The following is a 16,602-nucleotide window of genomic DNA, read 5'->3' as shown; positions in this document are numbered from 1 at the left end:
GTGGGCGCTGTTTGAGTACTCCCGTGTTCAACAAAGTCGTCTGAGATCATTTTAACTTTGTGATGTCATGTGTTGTCCTGCTGGAAGACACTGCAGTACACTGTGGTCATAAAAAGGATGGACATGGTCAGCAAGAAACACTCACAAAACCTGTGGTGTTTAAACAATACTCAGTTGCTACTAAGGACCCCAAAATGTGCCAAGTAAATAGCCCCCACACCATGACACCACTAACAGCAGTCTGAACCAATAATACAAAGCAGGATGGATCCATGCTTTCATTGTTCACCCCAGTTCTGACACTTGCATCCAAATGTAGCAGAAATTGAGACTGTCATTTTGTCCAGTTTTTGTGAGATCACTCAAACGGTAGTCTCATTTTCTTAGCTGACAGAAGGGTCAACATGTGTGTTCAGAGATGCTCTTCTGCCTCGGTTGCAACGAGTGGTTAATTGAGTTTCTTTAGCTTGCCTGTAAGTTCCAAACAGTCTGGCCAGAACCTCTGCTCACTGGATATTTTCTCCTTTTCAAATCATTCTCTGTAAATCCTAGAGATGGCCATGAGGGAAAATAACAGTAGATCAACAGTTTCTGAAATACTCAATCTAACACATCAGATACTGAAACCCATATCATTGAGATAGTCACCTAAATCACCTTTCTACACCATTCTGGTGCTCAGAACTTCAACAGCTCATCTTTACCACGTCTATGTGATATTTGCATTAACAGGCATTTGAACAAGAGTACCTAAAAAAGTTTATTTGAATCCAGTGTGCCACAGTTATTCAACCTTTGTGTTTTTTTATTCTGAATATTTGTATTTTCAGCAGAGAATGGATAACGATGTAACTGTTTTAACATCAAGTATAATTAACCCACCCTGTTCTCATAGCATTTACAGCTTTAGCCTGTATGCATCAGCCGTATGGTGATCTGCTTTGTTCTTTCAGTTTAACAGAGGGGATGAACTTAATCACAGTCAGGTCAAATCATGGACCATATTGCCCTCTTCTGTTTAAGTAATGGAACAAGACACGCATGCACAACATTAAAATACTACTCTATGCAACCTTTCAAGTTATCGTTGTAATTAGTTTTATTAAATTATTTTCAGCCTCATACTACGGTGACTATAAAAACATGAAGAGTTAGAATTCTAAAAATAACAGCCTTTACTGTGTAAAACATGAAGCTGAGATTATGGGTTTTGTTTTGAGGGGGAGGTGCACTAAACAGAGACAGATGCATGAATAACTGAAGTAAGGGAATCTCAGATTTCCCATTTAAGTTTTATTTGTAATTTAAATTAAGATAATCTTTTTTTATAAGTCAGCACGGAAGCAGAGCAATCTGTTCTTTTTGAAATACAGCACTGCTTTATTGACGTTTCCCATCCAAAACGGAGCCACAACAAAACACGCCATGTTATTACATGATACTGCAATTCCCTCAATTGATTTTTGTTTTTCCATGAGGCTATTCTTTGCCCACATGTGAAGAGTTTTGGAAAAGCAGGGCTGGATCGTCAATCGGAGCAGACATTTCCCTCAGCAAACATATTTCCATTTTGCTGATGTCTTAACACAACCTGGCATTTGTGATTCAGAGAAGGTATTGCAGGACTATACCTACACGTGTAAGTGTGTTTTCTTAATAAGTCGTTTTAATTTAATTATGAACATGCCTCAGACAAAGCATTAACGCCACATCTCACGGCTGGTCGCCTAACCTGAAATGGAATATTTTGCTCGGACGGGAATTGAAGGGACCATGCGACCCAATCCGTTTGACAGCCCATGCTTTCCCGTCACGCTGAATTTAAACTATCTTTAAGACACGAGTTCAGAATATCGCAAAACTATAAAATTGAAACAGCCTCAATATTAAAATACTTTGACACGTGGTGTTATTAATCGACACAGAGGCCTATTTTGGAAGGGAGACCTGCCTCTTAGTGTTTTTTAAAAGTTGTGCTGTAACTTTAAAACAACGTGGTCCCGCCTATTTTCAGTGAATCGCTTCAGATGCTGGCAAAGGTCGCGCTGTGATTGGCTGGAGATGACTGTCTATCGAAGCAGGGTCATTGTTCCATTGGTGCAAGACTGGCCGTCGTCTCTGACTCTCGCGGTACTGCTGCACGAAGATGGCGGCCGAACTGGTGGAAGCGATGGCAAGTAGAGCTTGGTTGGCTTTGGTTTGATAGGAGACGTGCGCGGGATTGTGGGCTGAAAGTCACCCCAGTTGTGGGGAAACTGTGGGTTTTTTGCGAATATTATTAAAGGGTATTTACTCTTACAAATGTGGTGTATTTCAAGCACGACGAAACGAACTAGCCTATGGTGCTAAGGTAGCTAGCCTGCCTGGAAATGTTAACCAGGCAAGTGCGTTGGTTCACCTAGCATCACGCTGGCTCTGGAGGAAGACACCGAAAATGAATGATGAGACCATATAAGCGTGTGGTTGTTTTTGGTCTAGCCTGCTTTCTGGCATGTTACCGTTGACGTTATTTGGCTTACAGGAATATCTGTTTGTAGTTCACCGGTTAGTTTATGGAACTGTGCACCTGTCAAAATATCTAGCAGTCGTGATTGAATGCCGAGTGTGAGAAGCTAGCCCGGCGATAGCGCAGGCTACACTAGCAACGTTCAAGTGAGGTTGAGCAGTCTGTAACGCAGCTGTATTTGAAGCTCAGCGGTTCAGTAGGATCCATCCATAAAGTCCTGTTTTTTTTTTAAATATAGACATGAGGCAGTTCTCCACTAATGTCTATTTCGGCCATGTCAGACAAAGCTGAGGCTTGTCTGGCGGCTAAACAACAACATCCCGTGTTTTGCCCCTAGAGCCCAGTTCGCGTGCTCTCTGCTTCATCATAAGTAAATAATAATTTTCTTTAAAAAAAAAAAACGACCTCACATAGGATGATACGAGCACACACGGTATTCATATAATCGATTCCACATGTTATGCAAGTATTGTATATAGGCTGCAGAAAATTGGCGCATATTATGTCGAGAATAAGAGATTTTGCGTTTGCTTTGCAGTTCAATGTGCGTCTGCACCTCATATGTTTTTACTAAATAAACATCCTCGCCTGCTACGGCGTGTCTTCAGCTTACATTTTTCAGATTAGTGTACAAAGGAGGTTGTTAAGCCATAAACAACAAATTAAAATTATATTAAACAGTTAATGGAGCCATAAACATGCAGAATTTGCAAAGCCGTATTTGTCTTACATTTGTTGTGGACTGTAAACAGATTGTATGTATATGTTTCATGTAGGTAAGAACTATTGCACTATTTGCACATTTCTAGGCCACTAACAAGAAACAGTAGTTTTTAGGTACCTATTTCATTGTAACTGAGCCTGCCAGACTATTCCTTTAGCTTTCTGTGTGTTAAATGACAGATAATGTGGATGGAATTAGTGCGTTTCCAAGTTCTATTCATACTTTTAAGCCACCTTTGGAAGTTTGTGGTTCTAAAGCCTAATTAACACTACCACAATTAGTGTGATCACTTGAATCATGGCCAATCTATTGTTCTTAGAGTTGGAAGTGAACTTCTTAATATAGCCAGCTAATTACAACACACTTTAAATCCTTTATAGGATTAAAGTGACCAAGGACAGATGCTAATTTTAGCAAGTACCAAGCAGTTTGGTGAACTCCTCTGTTCTGCATATAAGTTACCTGTAATTAACTCTGTGCATCTTCCAAGGGTTAAAAAGAGGTGTGTAGGTGTGTTTACGCAGGACTTTGCACACGATATTAAATTATTTCATTCATTTGCTTAATATATTAACTTGAGTAAGATGAAAGAATATAAACACAAGTATTCTAACATGTATCTTCCTCTCTTGGACAAATGTGAAAATGGTAATTGGCATTGTATAAACTCCTTCATTTGAGATGTGGCTCTTGAAAAAAAGTCTGAACTTGGAAATTAACTTTGTCACTTCAGCCTTTCCAGAAATCTAATTGTTTTTGTGCTCCTCCTGTTATATTTTTTAATTTTTGGTCTTGTTTTCCCACTAGAATATGGTCAAAAGTTTCCGGGTCTCAGACCTGCAGACGCTGCTGGCCTCAATGGGTCGCAGCAAAAGTGGGCTGAAGCAAGACCTGGTGGGGCGTGCGTTGAGGCTAGTGCAGACCGAATACAGCCCAGAGCTGCTGAAGAACGTCCGGCAGCTCTATGAGTCACGTTTCCCTAAAACATCTGGTTGGCTGGCTGCACGGCGTCCGGAAAGTGTCCCAGTTAACTACTCATCCCTCAGCTCTTCCCCTACTGCCACCTCTCAGGGCGCAGACTACCTCAACGGCATTTCCAAACCGATCACCACACCTGCAGCAGAGGTGAAGCTAGTGCCACTGCCCTTCTACCAAACTTTAGAGACACTGCTACTACCAACAGAGCTAAGTGAGTGTGGACTATTTGTTAGGCTTTTTCTGTCTGTTTGTGTTTTTGGGAAACGTTGCATTTTTACTCGACGTTGAGAATTTGCACTGTTCTCTTTTTACAATGGATTTTGTCTCCATCTGCTTACAGTTGCCCAGAACAGTGAGAAACTCCAGGACAGTCAGTGCATCTTTGAGTTAACACCCAGCCAAGCAGACCAGATTCGAAATGCAAGGTAAAAAGTCACACTGTCTGTTAAAACTGCACTTTAGGTTAACCCCAGGTTAATATAAAAATATCTCTGTGAAGCTCATTTTAATTCGTGACCTATTATTTTCTTAGTGAACTTCGTCCAGGAATCCGATCAATCCAAGTGGTTCTTAGGTAAGTTCCCAGTAAAAACATTCGGGGGGGGGGGGTGTTGATTTTTTTGGTAGTGACTGTGTCATAAAAATATCATAATTCAAACCAACGAGGACAAATTGCTTCTTTGTATATACAGTGTTTGTGTTTAGTCTCTTACAATAGAAGACCTCACTCATTTATTCCTCTGTTACTGCTCTCTGTTGCAGAATCTGTTACACAGACTCCATTGGTGTTCAGGAGGACCAGTATCCTCCCAACATAGCTGTCAAAGTTAATCAGTCCTACTGTCATGTGCCGGTGAGTTGATTAACTCTGAAATGTCCCACACCTTCATAATACAGACATGACTAAAGCTGGGCTTGTTTTCCTGTTTTGAAGTGTGTTCTCAATCATAGCTCATAGCATCGTTTTCAGATACACTCAGGGTGTCTCTGGGTGTCAGTCACAGATGTTTTACCAGGTCAGTGATAAAATGTCATAATATGACAGTGATGGATAATATAACCTAATGTAAGTGTGTCTTGAACAACATAAAGGGGAAAAATAAGATTTGGGTAAAGGTGATGTTGACTTATCTGAAGACCTCAGGAAACAAAACTTTAGGAGGAAGCTCTCCAGCTGGCCGTCATTATGTGGCTTAAGGTGTGCCACAAGAAATCAAACTGGCAGGGTAGCACCTAGATGACAACTTAGGAGGGTGTGACTATGACCTCCTGAGGATTCAAATTTGGCCATAAATGTCTAAATTTGGGCTCCTGGCCTAATCCTGCCATTCTGTCTAGTACACAGATATTTTAATCTCTGACTGTTTGTACATACTGTGAATTGTTGAAAAGCTCCATTGTGCTTTAGATAACCTGAGTTCTAAATGTCTCAAGAAATTTTAAGACGTTTAAATTCCCTTGCCTCGTAATCACACTTTTAAACTTTAATTTGAACCTTTTTTCTTTCTTTTTTTTAAGCTGCTAGCCTGATAATTCTGATAATTAAGTCATTTTCAAGCGGAATTAACATCTGTTACAAATTTCACTCTCTCAAATATCAGATTTCATTTTTGATATTGTAAATTAGCGTTGGGTTAAAGTCAGAAAAATTTAACACAGTATTTCATTGCCATTTCCAATAATGATATTTATGATCAATGTAGAAAACTATAGTGAATGATGTTTTATGATCGTACCTTGCAAGCAGCAGCATTTATTTAAATGGGCTGGTTCATATATAGGGCTTTTCTACTCTACTGGAGCACTCAAAGTGCTTCATATAACATGCCTCTTTCAACCATCCACACACATGTCTATACGTACATGCATAATTTATTATATATATATATTACCCTATTATAGGCCCAAATGAAAAGCACTTTCTATTCATACATACTCACATTTGGGCGGATGCATTTGAGCACTTTGGGGTTCGGTATCTTGTAGTGGTGCAACGGATCACGGTTGATCCGTAATCCGAACCGATCCCACTCCACGGTTCGGCACGCACATGATCCGAAGTATGTGTATGGTGCGCGTGGTGGGTCTGTCAAGCGATAGTTATGGCCAGCGCTAGCAGTCCAAGTGGAGGAGCAGAGGAGTTTGCGGTATTTAAGCAGCCCTTTCCTGCCCAATCCGACCGGGCTAAAGTTATTACAAAAGCTATTGGGGTGTTTAGCTGTAAGTAAATAAGTAAATTTTAAATTTTTGTCTTTTTTCTTTTTTTGTTGATCCAAAAATTGATCCGATCCGTGACTTAGAACCGTGAACCGATCCGAACCGTGAGATTTCTGTTCCTTTGCACCACTAGTATCTTGCCCAACAATACTTTGGCATCTGCAGAGATCAAACCATCAACCTTCCACTTAGTAGATGACCTGCTCTACCTCCTGAGCCACAGCCACCCAGTGCAAACAAAATAAAGGGAAAATTCCATCCTTTTCCAAAGATCTGCGGTCATTCATGAAAGCGCCTAATACATGATTGATTGCTACAAGATGCCAGCACCATTGTAGTGCAATAATAATGTTGGATGTACAGTAATAATAATAATGAAAGTAAGTACAGAAGAAAAAATTATGCATAAAGATTGTTTAAGTTACTCCCTTTTTATTGAATTGTAATCACAGACTGTCATGTGGCTCTCACTCAAGGCATGTCTGGGCTTGTCTTGTTGTGCTAGCAGTAGAAGTAAACACGTGGCTTTGATATCATGATTTAACTTGTTTGTTTTGTTTTTTATTTGTACTGGTATTATCTCAAATGATATATGTCACAGCCCTATTGTAAACTGAATATTCTGAATGAAGGTAAATCAGCACTTAAAAATATGACCTTCAGCTCATATTGCAGGTTAGTTGTGCATGGTAAAGGAAACAACCCTCATTTGTGTTAAAAGTAGTGAGAAGAAGGTGTCTGTTTTGAAATTATGAAAAGATATTTGAGATGAAGTATTACATAATTAACTGTTGCAGTCTTATTTATTTTCAAATTGTGTGTGTTTTACAGGGATATTATCCTTCCAATAAGCCTGGTGTTGAACCTCGTCGTCCTTGTCGTCCTATAAACATCACTCCGTGGTTGCACCTCTCCAATGTCACCAACAGAGTCACCATCACCTGGGGAAACTTTGGAAAGGTCAGTTGAATCCTGCCTTTTGCAGTCGTAGCTCTCAGAGTTGTCATTAGCACAGATATTTTTTATTTATGTTTTTTTTATTCTGCTAATCTGTCCAGCTCCTCTTGGAAGGTTCTGTAATTCATCGAGGCATGCTGATACTTGTAGATCTTCGAGTGTTTCATTGGCCTCACTCGACTGTGTGTGTAATATACCTTTGTAAGCACTATTGCCACCACACTGAGTATTTTGAGAGATTGTGTGTAGACAGAAGGACTTTTGGTTAGGTTTGTTATCATATTTTGTACAAGCAAGAAGGTTTGTGCAAACCTTGAGCAACCTCATTTTAGTCACAGCTTGATCACGTGATGAAATGGCTCCACTTAAGTGTCGTGCACCTGAGGTAATGCAAATTCCACACATTTTGTCTGCAGTTGCCATGTACAAATAATAAATTCACTGCTCAGCATATGGAGTCTGTAAAAGTCTAAAATTTGGTTGGCCTAGCAAGTTTCAGAAGAGGTCTGTGTGATATAATCCATAACTGGTGGGCGATATAGCCTCAAAATATCACTGTATTTAAAGAAAACTAATAATGATATTAGTGGCATTTTATTTATTTTATACACACACAGTTTTATTGGCAGGAACATTTCTAAGTGTAAGTACAAAAATGGCATTTCCCATCCTGCTTTTGTAGTGAACTTTTGTCACTGATGACACTTCTAATTAAAATTTGATACAGTGATATAACATTAGTCAAATGTAAACACAAGAATAGCCTAGGGACTGTTTTCTCTAATCCCCTATGTAAAAATGTAAAAAGTATATTTAGAAAAAGCTTAACACTTTAATTTAACAATAACTGTAATGATTAACTATATAACTTGTCAGTGCTGCCCAGTATTGTCACATAATAAAACTGAAAATAATAATAATGGATTGTATTTATATAGCGCTTTTCGAGACCCTCAAAGCGCTTTACAATTCACTCTCACATTCACACACTGGTGGAGGCAAGCTACAGTTGTAGCCACGGCTGCCCTGGGGCAGACTGACAGAAGCGAGGCTGCCATATCGCGCCATCGGCCCCTCTGGCCATCACCAGTAGGCAGTAGGTGAAGTGTCTTGCCCAAGGACACAATGACCAGGATAGACAGAGCTGGGGATCGAACCGGCAACCTTCCAGTTAAAAGATGGATGTTATTGGGATGTTGTGTGTTGGGTCAGGTTTTCTAACCAGCAGCCTTTAAGCCCTGTTCTAATACTTACACCAATAATTTTGGGCTTTCCCAGGCTTGTGTCATTGTTTCACGCACTAGTGAACATAAGCAATGTGACTTTATTATATCATGTTAAAATGGGTACTACTATTATCATAGAATATCATATGAAATGGAACAAGCATATAATCAATATTATGTCACTGTAATTGTATATAAAGATGTATTTTTTTATTATTATAATTTTTTTTGGAAAGATTAAATGGTGAATATTTCATCACTCGTCGGTGAATTGTAACCACAATCAAACATGGGTAACATTCTTTATACAAAATAATTTTATGTGCTGCTTGTCCAAGTTGCAGATTCACTGATGTCTCCTCGTAATCATTAGAGAGGTTACCTTGTACTAATATGATGGTTCTGTAATCCTTCTAGCATCAGTGAGTGAATTCTTACAATAACATTGTGTTTAAGTTCCACTGTCAGTTCCCAATTCTCGGTGGATAAATTCTTGTTACATTTTATTAAAAATCTGTTGATCTGTGTTTGCAGCGTTACTCTGTGGCGGTGTATTTAGTGAGGGTCTTCACCGCAGCAGACCTCTTCAGCCAGCTTAAACTCTGCTCAGTTGAGAGTGCAGAACGCTGCCGTGAGCGCAGTAAGTGATTATTTTACACTCACCAAAATATTTTTGCTTGCAGCTTTCACATTCAGAGTAAGATGAAAGGTACACAAAGTCACTTCAGTGCAGAATGTAGGAGTCAATAACTGAACATTTTGTTTCTGGTATGACTGGATTTTGCACAGATGTGTGTCAAGGATCAGTTCGAGGTTGTTCTTCCAGCGTACACATTTCCTTTTTTAGTCCTGCCACATGTCTTTGATATTTGCACATTGTAAAGTAATGACATCAGACTAATAATAGCAAGCACTTGGAGTTTCAACACTAAATTTTGGGTTTTAACATAATAAAATAATTGTTGATGGTTAAAACCTGTGTAGGTCTAAGTTTTTGGAATATGGATCAGGATTCAGTAAAAAATGTAATCTTTAAGTGGAATCGTTATCAGTAAAAATGGTTTATATCCATTCTCGCTGTGTAGTTAATTTTAAATAATGTAGGATAATGTCTGATACAGAATGTCATAACCGTGTACTTACATTTATCTACAGTACAAGACAAACTACGCTTCGACCCAGAGAGCGAGATTGCGACCACAGGACTCAGAGTGTCTCTCATCTGTCCAGTGAGTACATCCTGATCACAAATGGAGGGGCTTTAAAACACAAAGCAACTCGTGCCACATTTGCTGCAAATATGCATTATGATTTCTGCTCAGTCAGAGCAGAAAAGCAGGACAGTCTACAGCGTAGAGTGAATATCTTCATTAATCAAATATATCAAACATTAATCAAATATTCCGTTTAAACAGTTTACCTCCATTTACATCCATTCCACCTTGGAGTGAAACCAAAGCTATGTTTGCACTGCTGTTCTACAGTGAACATCCGTTTGTAGAAAGCTCATTGTGTCCATGCACATTTATTTAATACATTGTTCAATAATAAGGTTTTGGGGTTTAAATGGCTTTGTGACAAATAATTGAGCAGTGTAATAGGCTGACTCTCTAGCGAGTCTCATCCTGTGGCCATACTCTGACTCCACCATCTTGGACTGCAGCTCTCAACGGCAGCCTTTGTGCTGCTCAGCAGCTTCTGTGAGCTTGACAGAGCAGCACATGAACCAGTTTTCCAGTTGTTATAGCGTCTGTTCGCAGTCCAGAAACTTGCAGCACACCTCCAGGATAGGATTGCCATTACCAGCTGCAGTCCAGCACAGTGTAGTGGGAATCCTGTCTGTGAGACAAGATCCTCTCTGAGGAAGCAGCTGACTCATAATAAGTAATGTCACACTGATGACCTGGCCAGCCTGAAAACACTACAGGAAGGACAAGGACAAGCTGGATATCAGCGACAAACCTTGACTATAAGAGCAAGGTCTTTATCAAATAGTAAAGTGATTGCAGATTGGCAGTGTTTTATGAGTTTAAGGAGCAAAGTTATTCACCACATATACCTGTGGGAGTGTGTAATAGATGTGGCCAGCTCGCCCACTAATGTCTGTGGGTGGGGAAACTCTGTGACCATTTGGAAGGAAACTTGTTTCCAGGATATCGATTGACAAATACAGGGAGAAATGTTGTTTTAGTGCAGTGCGTGCTGTTTGAAAATATTGTTTCACAGTCCTGTGGCTCTGTTGTCATGCTGTGTCTAAAAGCCCCTCAATTTATTTAGCTATTAGAAAACTCCCAAAATGTTTTGATAAGCATGATATCACCCGATATCACATCTGTTCCTTTTTTTCTCGCTTCCAGCTGGTGAAGATGCGGCTTGGGGTACCATGTCGAGTGTTAACTTGTGCCCACCTTCAGTGTTTCGATGCAGTCTTTTTCCTTCAGATGAATGAAAAAAAGCCCACATGGACTTGCCCAGTCTGTGACAAGCCCGCTCCATTTGAGCTCCTCACTATTGATGGGTAAGGAGATGAGAGCATGCTTTGACTTGTCCCACCCCTGCAGCTTTGTCAGTAAATTCTTAAAGTTTGTATTGTGTAATTTTGAGTACCTGTATGTGATGCCAGTTTGAGGAACATCATTGAAGCTGCAGAGATGTTTTAGGGATTCTTGATACAAGCTCAACCATGCACCAACTTGTACTGCTTTCTTTCTTTTTTTTTTTCTTTCTTTTTTTTTGGTCTGGTATGAACACTCATTGTGTTTCAAAATTTGTCTTTCTCCACCTGCTGTTCATTTATGTTACAGAAGCGACACTTGTGCGTTTCATTTACCAGCACAACAGATAATTCTTAATACGAAAAGTATGTCAAAAAAAATCCAAAAAAGCAATTTACGGGTGTTGTTCTTGGAAGTTCTCAGCAGCTCTCACAAACAAACTTACTGTAGCAAAGACTGAAAGCTTTGTGCAACATATATTTACATTCCTTAAACTAAGCTTGCTTGAAAGACCCTTTTTTACCTGACCCAGGTTTGATATTTGAAAGTGTAATCATGAAGTATTAAATGTTTTCCTAAATGGCCTTTCATTCATGAAAGAGATTAAAGTATATGTTGTGTTTTTCTTCATCGGAACTTCAGTATCTTGACATATATATATGTTGTAATGGCATTAATGGTATAATATAATAATGGTATTATTATTTCATTTCTAATTGTGCGTTTGAGTGAGAACTGGGCTATTAGTTTGATTTTCCCGTGTATAAACTTATTTTGTGACGTCTCTCTAATGGCCGGTGTGCATTTCAGGCTCTTATCTGAGATTCTAAAAGAAACGAGTGAGGACATTGAGGAGATAGAGTACTTAACAGACGGCTCCTGGCGACCCATCAGAGATGAGAAGGAGAGGGAGCGGGAAAGAGAACGCAGTAACACACCTGACTACCCAGTTGTTGATATATGTAAGTTTTAAGCCCTGTGACATCCCCCTGTCTGTAGTTGTTTTGGGGGGGTTTTGCACTGTGTGTGTGTTTGTGTGCGCTGAAGGTAATGAGAGTAAAATCTTCTTCCTTACCTTAAAATTGTATTCCTCTCTGTAGGCATTCCCGAAGCAAATGGCCATTCACCAGCCCACAGCAGCACTAGTCTGACAGCCAAGTCTGGAAGCAGTTCTGTGGGGATGCCAGGAGTCATGGGAGCACCTGCTGTGGCACCGGGTGGAGGTGCGGTGGTAGATCTGACTCTTGACTCTTCCTCTGAGGAGGAGGGGGGCGGGGCTGGAGGAGACAGTGAGGACACTGAGGACAGCGCCGACAGTCCTGCCCCAAAGAGGGGCCGATACAACTACGACAAGGACCTGGTCACTGCCTACTGACCCCACCACTCTGTCCCCTCTTAGACTGACACACAGAGACAGAGAGGCCTTAAAACGTGAGGACAGGAACACAGTAATCCACTAGATGCAACAACCCGCCCTTTTGCCCCAGCGTCAGAGCCTTTTAGCAGCTCTGGTTGTTATCCAGGCAGGCAGACAAATACGCACTCAAACATGCACTGTCCATGGTTCTTCAGTCTACAGTGATAAGGATTCCTCTTTGTACTGTACACCACTGGAAGCTACTCTTACACTTCTTGATCAATTGTCACCCCACAGTGAACATCTGTACTGTCCTGCCTCTGCTGAAGAGACTGAATGGATTGAGCACCCCACCACAGTCACAACCCTTGCTTCTCTCTTTCCAGACTATTCCCACTCCAATCCCGTCTCTCTTTGTATATGACTTGGAATTCCTGGCTCTTTTAGCCATGGGCGTTCAATGTTTGCGTCTCTGATTTTTGTCACAGTTGTGATGCACAGGCAAGTTGAAAATGGAAGCTCCTCAGTAGTTTTTGGTAGAAGGTGGAAAACAAGTGAAAACATTTGTGGGAGGACACAGCAGAGATATCTGAAGTGTGATGCAAATTTAAACCTTTCCTATTTTGTTCTTTGTTCACAGAATGAATTCAAAGCTTGAAAGGGTTTTTTCAGGAATTTATAATTTTTATTATGAAATGGCAGGACACAATACTGGCTTCAGTGTGTGATTTCCATTTTTATTTTGTCCTTAGATAAAAAGAACCTACCTCAGTCATAAAAACTTGGCAGACTGACCAGAGAGTAGCTTTGAAAGAAGACGGAAGAATTGACGAGTTTTTCTGAATCCAATTTTACACTGGATATAGTGTTTTCCTGCATTTTGTTGCTGTTTGTTTTGTTTTTGGTTTTTTTTGGTTTTTTTTATTCCATTGTTTCGTTCAGCTCTGATCCCTCTGTAAAAAAAAAAAAAAGAAAAACCTTGGTTGAAGGAGAGTTCGAGTATGAATAACCAGGCTAACTGTAGGAGTGAGAGACATTCAAAAACTGGTCAGCAACTGTTTCACTCTGTAAAACATTTCTGCAGTTGTCTGTAACAGGATTTCTTAGGATTGGTATCTCAGAATTCCACATGGATCTAGCTCATCAAAATTACTGCGTGGCAGCTATGCCAAAGCAGACATCTTTTAAGAGTTCACTGAGGGGAAATGGTTATGAGGTGCCTTTTTTGTTGAAGTAGTAAAGAGTGAAGCCTGTGGTTTTAAGCGCAGCTGAGCTAGCCATTAGATGAGAACCCCAGTCCAGCATGTTTAAATCAATATTTTCCAGTCAAGTGGACAGAACAGGATTTCAGAGTCATCATTTTATCCCACAGTTGTGACCTGCTTTGAAACTATCATATTTATTTAAGTCCTTGACATTCTCTTAATAGTTTGTGGTAAATCTACATAATACTTGCCATAGTTCTGTATAGACTGGAGCTCTTGATTGAAGGAATCGGGGCACATCTGCTGCTGGTATTTGGTGTGGAGATGTACATTGATCTGTGCTCACGGCTCTGCTGTTGAACGCTGCTTTCTTTGCCACTGAATGAATCCGACCTGGGTCAAAGTGCCATTCGGAGTATTTTGCTGCAGTGGGTTCAACATGTCTGACACAACAAAACTTAATGAAGTGTCATCGAGTGCAACCCCAACAAGTTGAAAGTCATTGATTAGATTACAGATGGTCGTGTCTGGAACAAGTAGCGTGCTTCGACCAGCAGCCCCTCTCTGCTTACTTTCAGTGTAGATAAGGTCATATCTATTTGATGCAATAGAATTGGACTTTAATTGCTACATGCTGTAGGCTTACAACTTCCTCTGCACCTGCACTAATATTGTCTGTCTGTATGTGATGGCTGCTCCTCACACAGGGATCAGTGTTTTCTCTGCATTTACTGCTTGGGATTGGTGGCAGTGTTAACCACAGCTAACAACTTCGATTTTTTTTTCCCGTTTTCTTTTTCTAGATTTGATTGTAGAGTTTTATCAAATTCTGTGTTGTTAAGCATTTTTATTGAAGCTTGTAGCTAATCTTGCAGATACCCGTCTTGTAGGCCCAGAGGAACACTGGCTCGGATCCTATCCTCCTGTTCTTGGTCAGCGCTGTAACATTATCGGCAGAAGGAGTGGCTTCTTGGAGTAACATTGGAGTTGTTGTATTTACTTCACCTGTCTGCTCCGCTCTGTGCCACCCCCACTGGGGAAGCAGTAAGAGAGACTCTGGGCATGCATTTGGGTTTATCTGCAGGGGGATCATCAGTGTTGGTTTCAGAAGAAGAAAAAAAAAAACTTGCTAGAGCTGTTTGCACTTTCATGTGATGCATTCATCAACTTAATAATGCTTTATTTATTTTAAAAGCTCCCATGTAGTGCGTATTAAGGGACCCCCGCCCATTGTGAACAGTTGTCATCATTCATCTTGTCCATACGAATCAGAAAATGTGAAAGTGGACGCAGTGCTATTCCACCGTGACAGGGTTGGAAAGGCGTTCTGCATGTTTTGCTTCCCTTTGCTGTCAGCACAGGATTTCTTTTGACTTGCTCAAGTGCACAGAAATGACATATACACATCGATCTGAGGCCTCACTGTTCCAAGTGCATCCTCTGACATCGTTGATGATTGAAAAAGTAGATGGAGTCAAATGTGGTCTTCCATTTTTCTTCTTTTGACGGCTCACAAAATCAATATACAGATAGAAAAATATTTTGGGAATCCGCACAAAACTGATTGATGGCATTTGGCCTCTAACGCATCAGTGTGTCCCTGAAAAGATATTTAAGGTGCTTTGAAGCAAAATATTGTAAAGAACTCTAATAGCCGCCTTTAAGGCATTCTGCATTTGTAATTAACTGCTATACATATGAAAATTACATTTTTCATTTGTTGCTATGTTAGAGAAGGTCATTATTGCTGTGGCTCTCCTAAACTTCTCATTGCCTTATGGTTAAAGATGAGAGATGGTGCAGGTAGTTGCTGTGGAACTGAGCCAGGTAATTTTGCAGATTGGGAGCTAGAGAGCGAGCTGAGGGTCTGGTGTTTTTGTAGTGGCATCTCTTCTTGTAATAATGCATAAGGTAGCATGGGCAGAGGCTTACAATCCATGATGTAAATGTTTTGTTTTTGTTTTTTGTTTTGTTTTTTTTATATATGTTCATATTAAAGACAATAAAATTTAAATAATATTTTATTAAGCCTTGAATTGCCTCCAGTTCCTATAGGCAAGTGGAAAACAAGAAGTTGTAGAGGGCAGCAGCACTGGAAGCTGATTCCACTGACGACTGGGAGGACTGGTTAACATGTGGATTGTCTTGTTCTGTACCAAAAGCTCAGATCTGGGGACTCATTTGATGCCTGTTGAGGATAAAACTGTAAAATTAAAAAAAGAAAAAAAAATGATCGTATTCTAACAGCTGTTATTGACGTGTGGAATTAATTAAAAATCAGTTCTTAAAAACAGCAGTCTGCATTTTTTTTTTTTTTTTTTTTTTGTCTTAGATTTTCTGAATTTATTGAGCTGGGCAGCCTTGTGATGGATTGCAAACTCTGAACTGTTCGGCGTGCCTCATTTTCTTAAAAAAGGTACACATCAACTCCAGAAGAAGAAAATGTGTTTTGAATAAAATCCATCCCGCCTGAGTATCAGGGAGGATTGTGGGGGTTTTACTGTTTTAAAAATAAAAGATTACCACTGGTAACATCACTGGGATGTCATAGTTACATGAAATATTTTGTAAACTTTTTTTGCCATTATTAGACCGTTGAGTGCTGACAGGAAATGAGAATGATAGCGATGAGTAGCGTACTGGAACGATGTCACACTGCAGTCTAAGTGGGGATTCAGGTTTAGCACAACCGAAACCTTTATATTCATCACAAACAAAAGCAACACGTATTTATCTGTAGTTGTTTCCCATCCTGTCACAAAAACAGTTCCCGGAGTTGTCAGAGTTGTTTTTGTTGTTTTTTCTACATTTCAAAAAAAAAACATTCATTTTTCACATCTGAAGAAAAGACTACACAAATACTTGGTCCTCTTTCTGTATGGCGTCCACAGATTAGAGACAGAAACTTCAACATGAAAACAGCCTCATTTAGTCATT

At 39.9% G+C, this 16,602-nt stretch overlaps 1 protein-coding gene across 1 annotated transcript; it reads left to right on the top strand.

Moving 5' to 3' along the window:
* The first annotated feature begins 2,113 nt into the window (after window positions 1–2,113).
* pias4a (protein inhibitor of activated STAT, 4a) lies at window positions 2,114–15,949 on the top strand. The gene is made up of 11 exons (XM_063467882.1): window positions 2,114–2,173; window positions 4,038–4,419; window positions 4,549–4,633; window positions 4,741–4,782; window positions 4,971–5,061; window positions 7,257–7,385; window positions 9,143–9,248; window positions 9,764–9,837; window positions 10,966–11,126; window positions 11,914–12,065; window positions 12,204–15,949. Exons 1-11 carry the CDS (start codon window positions 2,147–2,149, stop codon window positions 12,476–12,478), a joined length of 1,524 nt encoding a protein of 507 aa, XP_063323952.1. The 5' UTR covers window positions 2,114–2,146; the 3' UTR covers window positions 12,479–15,949.
* Window positions 15,950–16,602: the final 653 nt, after the last annotated feature.

Source organism: Pelmatolapia mariae, linkage group LG23, assembly GCF_036321145.2.
Source record: "Pelmatolapia mariae isolate MD_Pm_ZW linkage group LG23, Pm_UMD_F_2, whole genome shotgun sequence".
Classification (NCBI taxonomy): Eukaryota; Metazoa; Chordata; class Actinopteri; order Cichliformes; family Cichlidae; genus Pelmatolapia; species Pelmatolapia mariae.
Note: the sequence above shows the minus strand (reverse complement) of the source record. Positions and strands in the feature narration are given on the sequence as shown.

Bases quoted from the DNA above. Each gene is read 5' to 3' on its own strand.
- pias4a (XM_063467882.1), top strand. From the start codon at position 2,147: ATGGCGGCCGAACTGGTGGAAGCGATG. The intron at 4,420-4,548 runs GTGAGTGTGGAC...ATCTGCTTACAG, and splicing joins GCTACTACCAACAGAGCTAA to TTGCCCAGAACAGTGAGAAA. The intron at 4,634-4,740 runs GTAAAAAGTCAC...TTATTTTCTTAG, and splicing joins GACCAGATTCGAAATGCAAG to TGAACTTCGTCCAGGAATCC.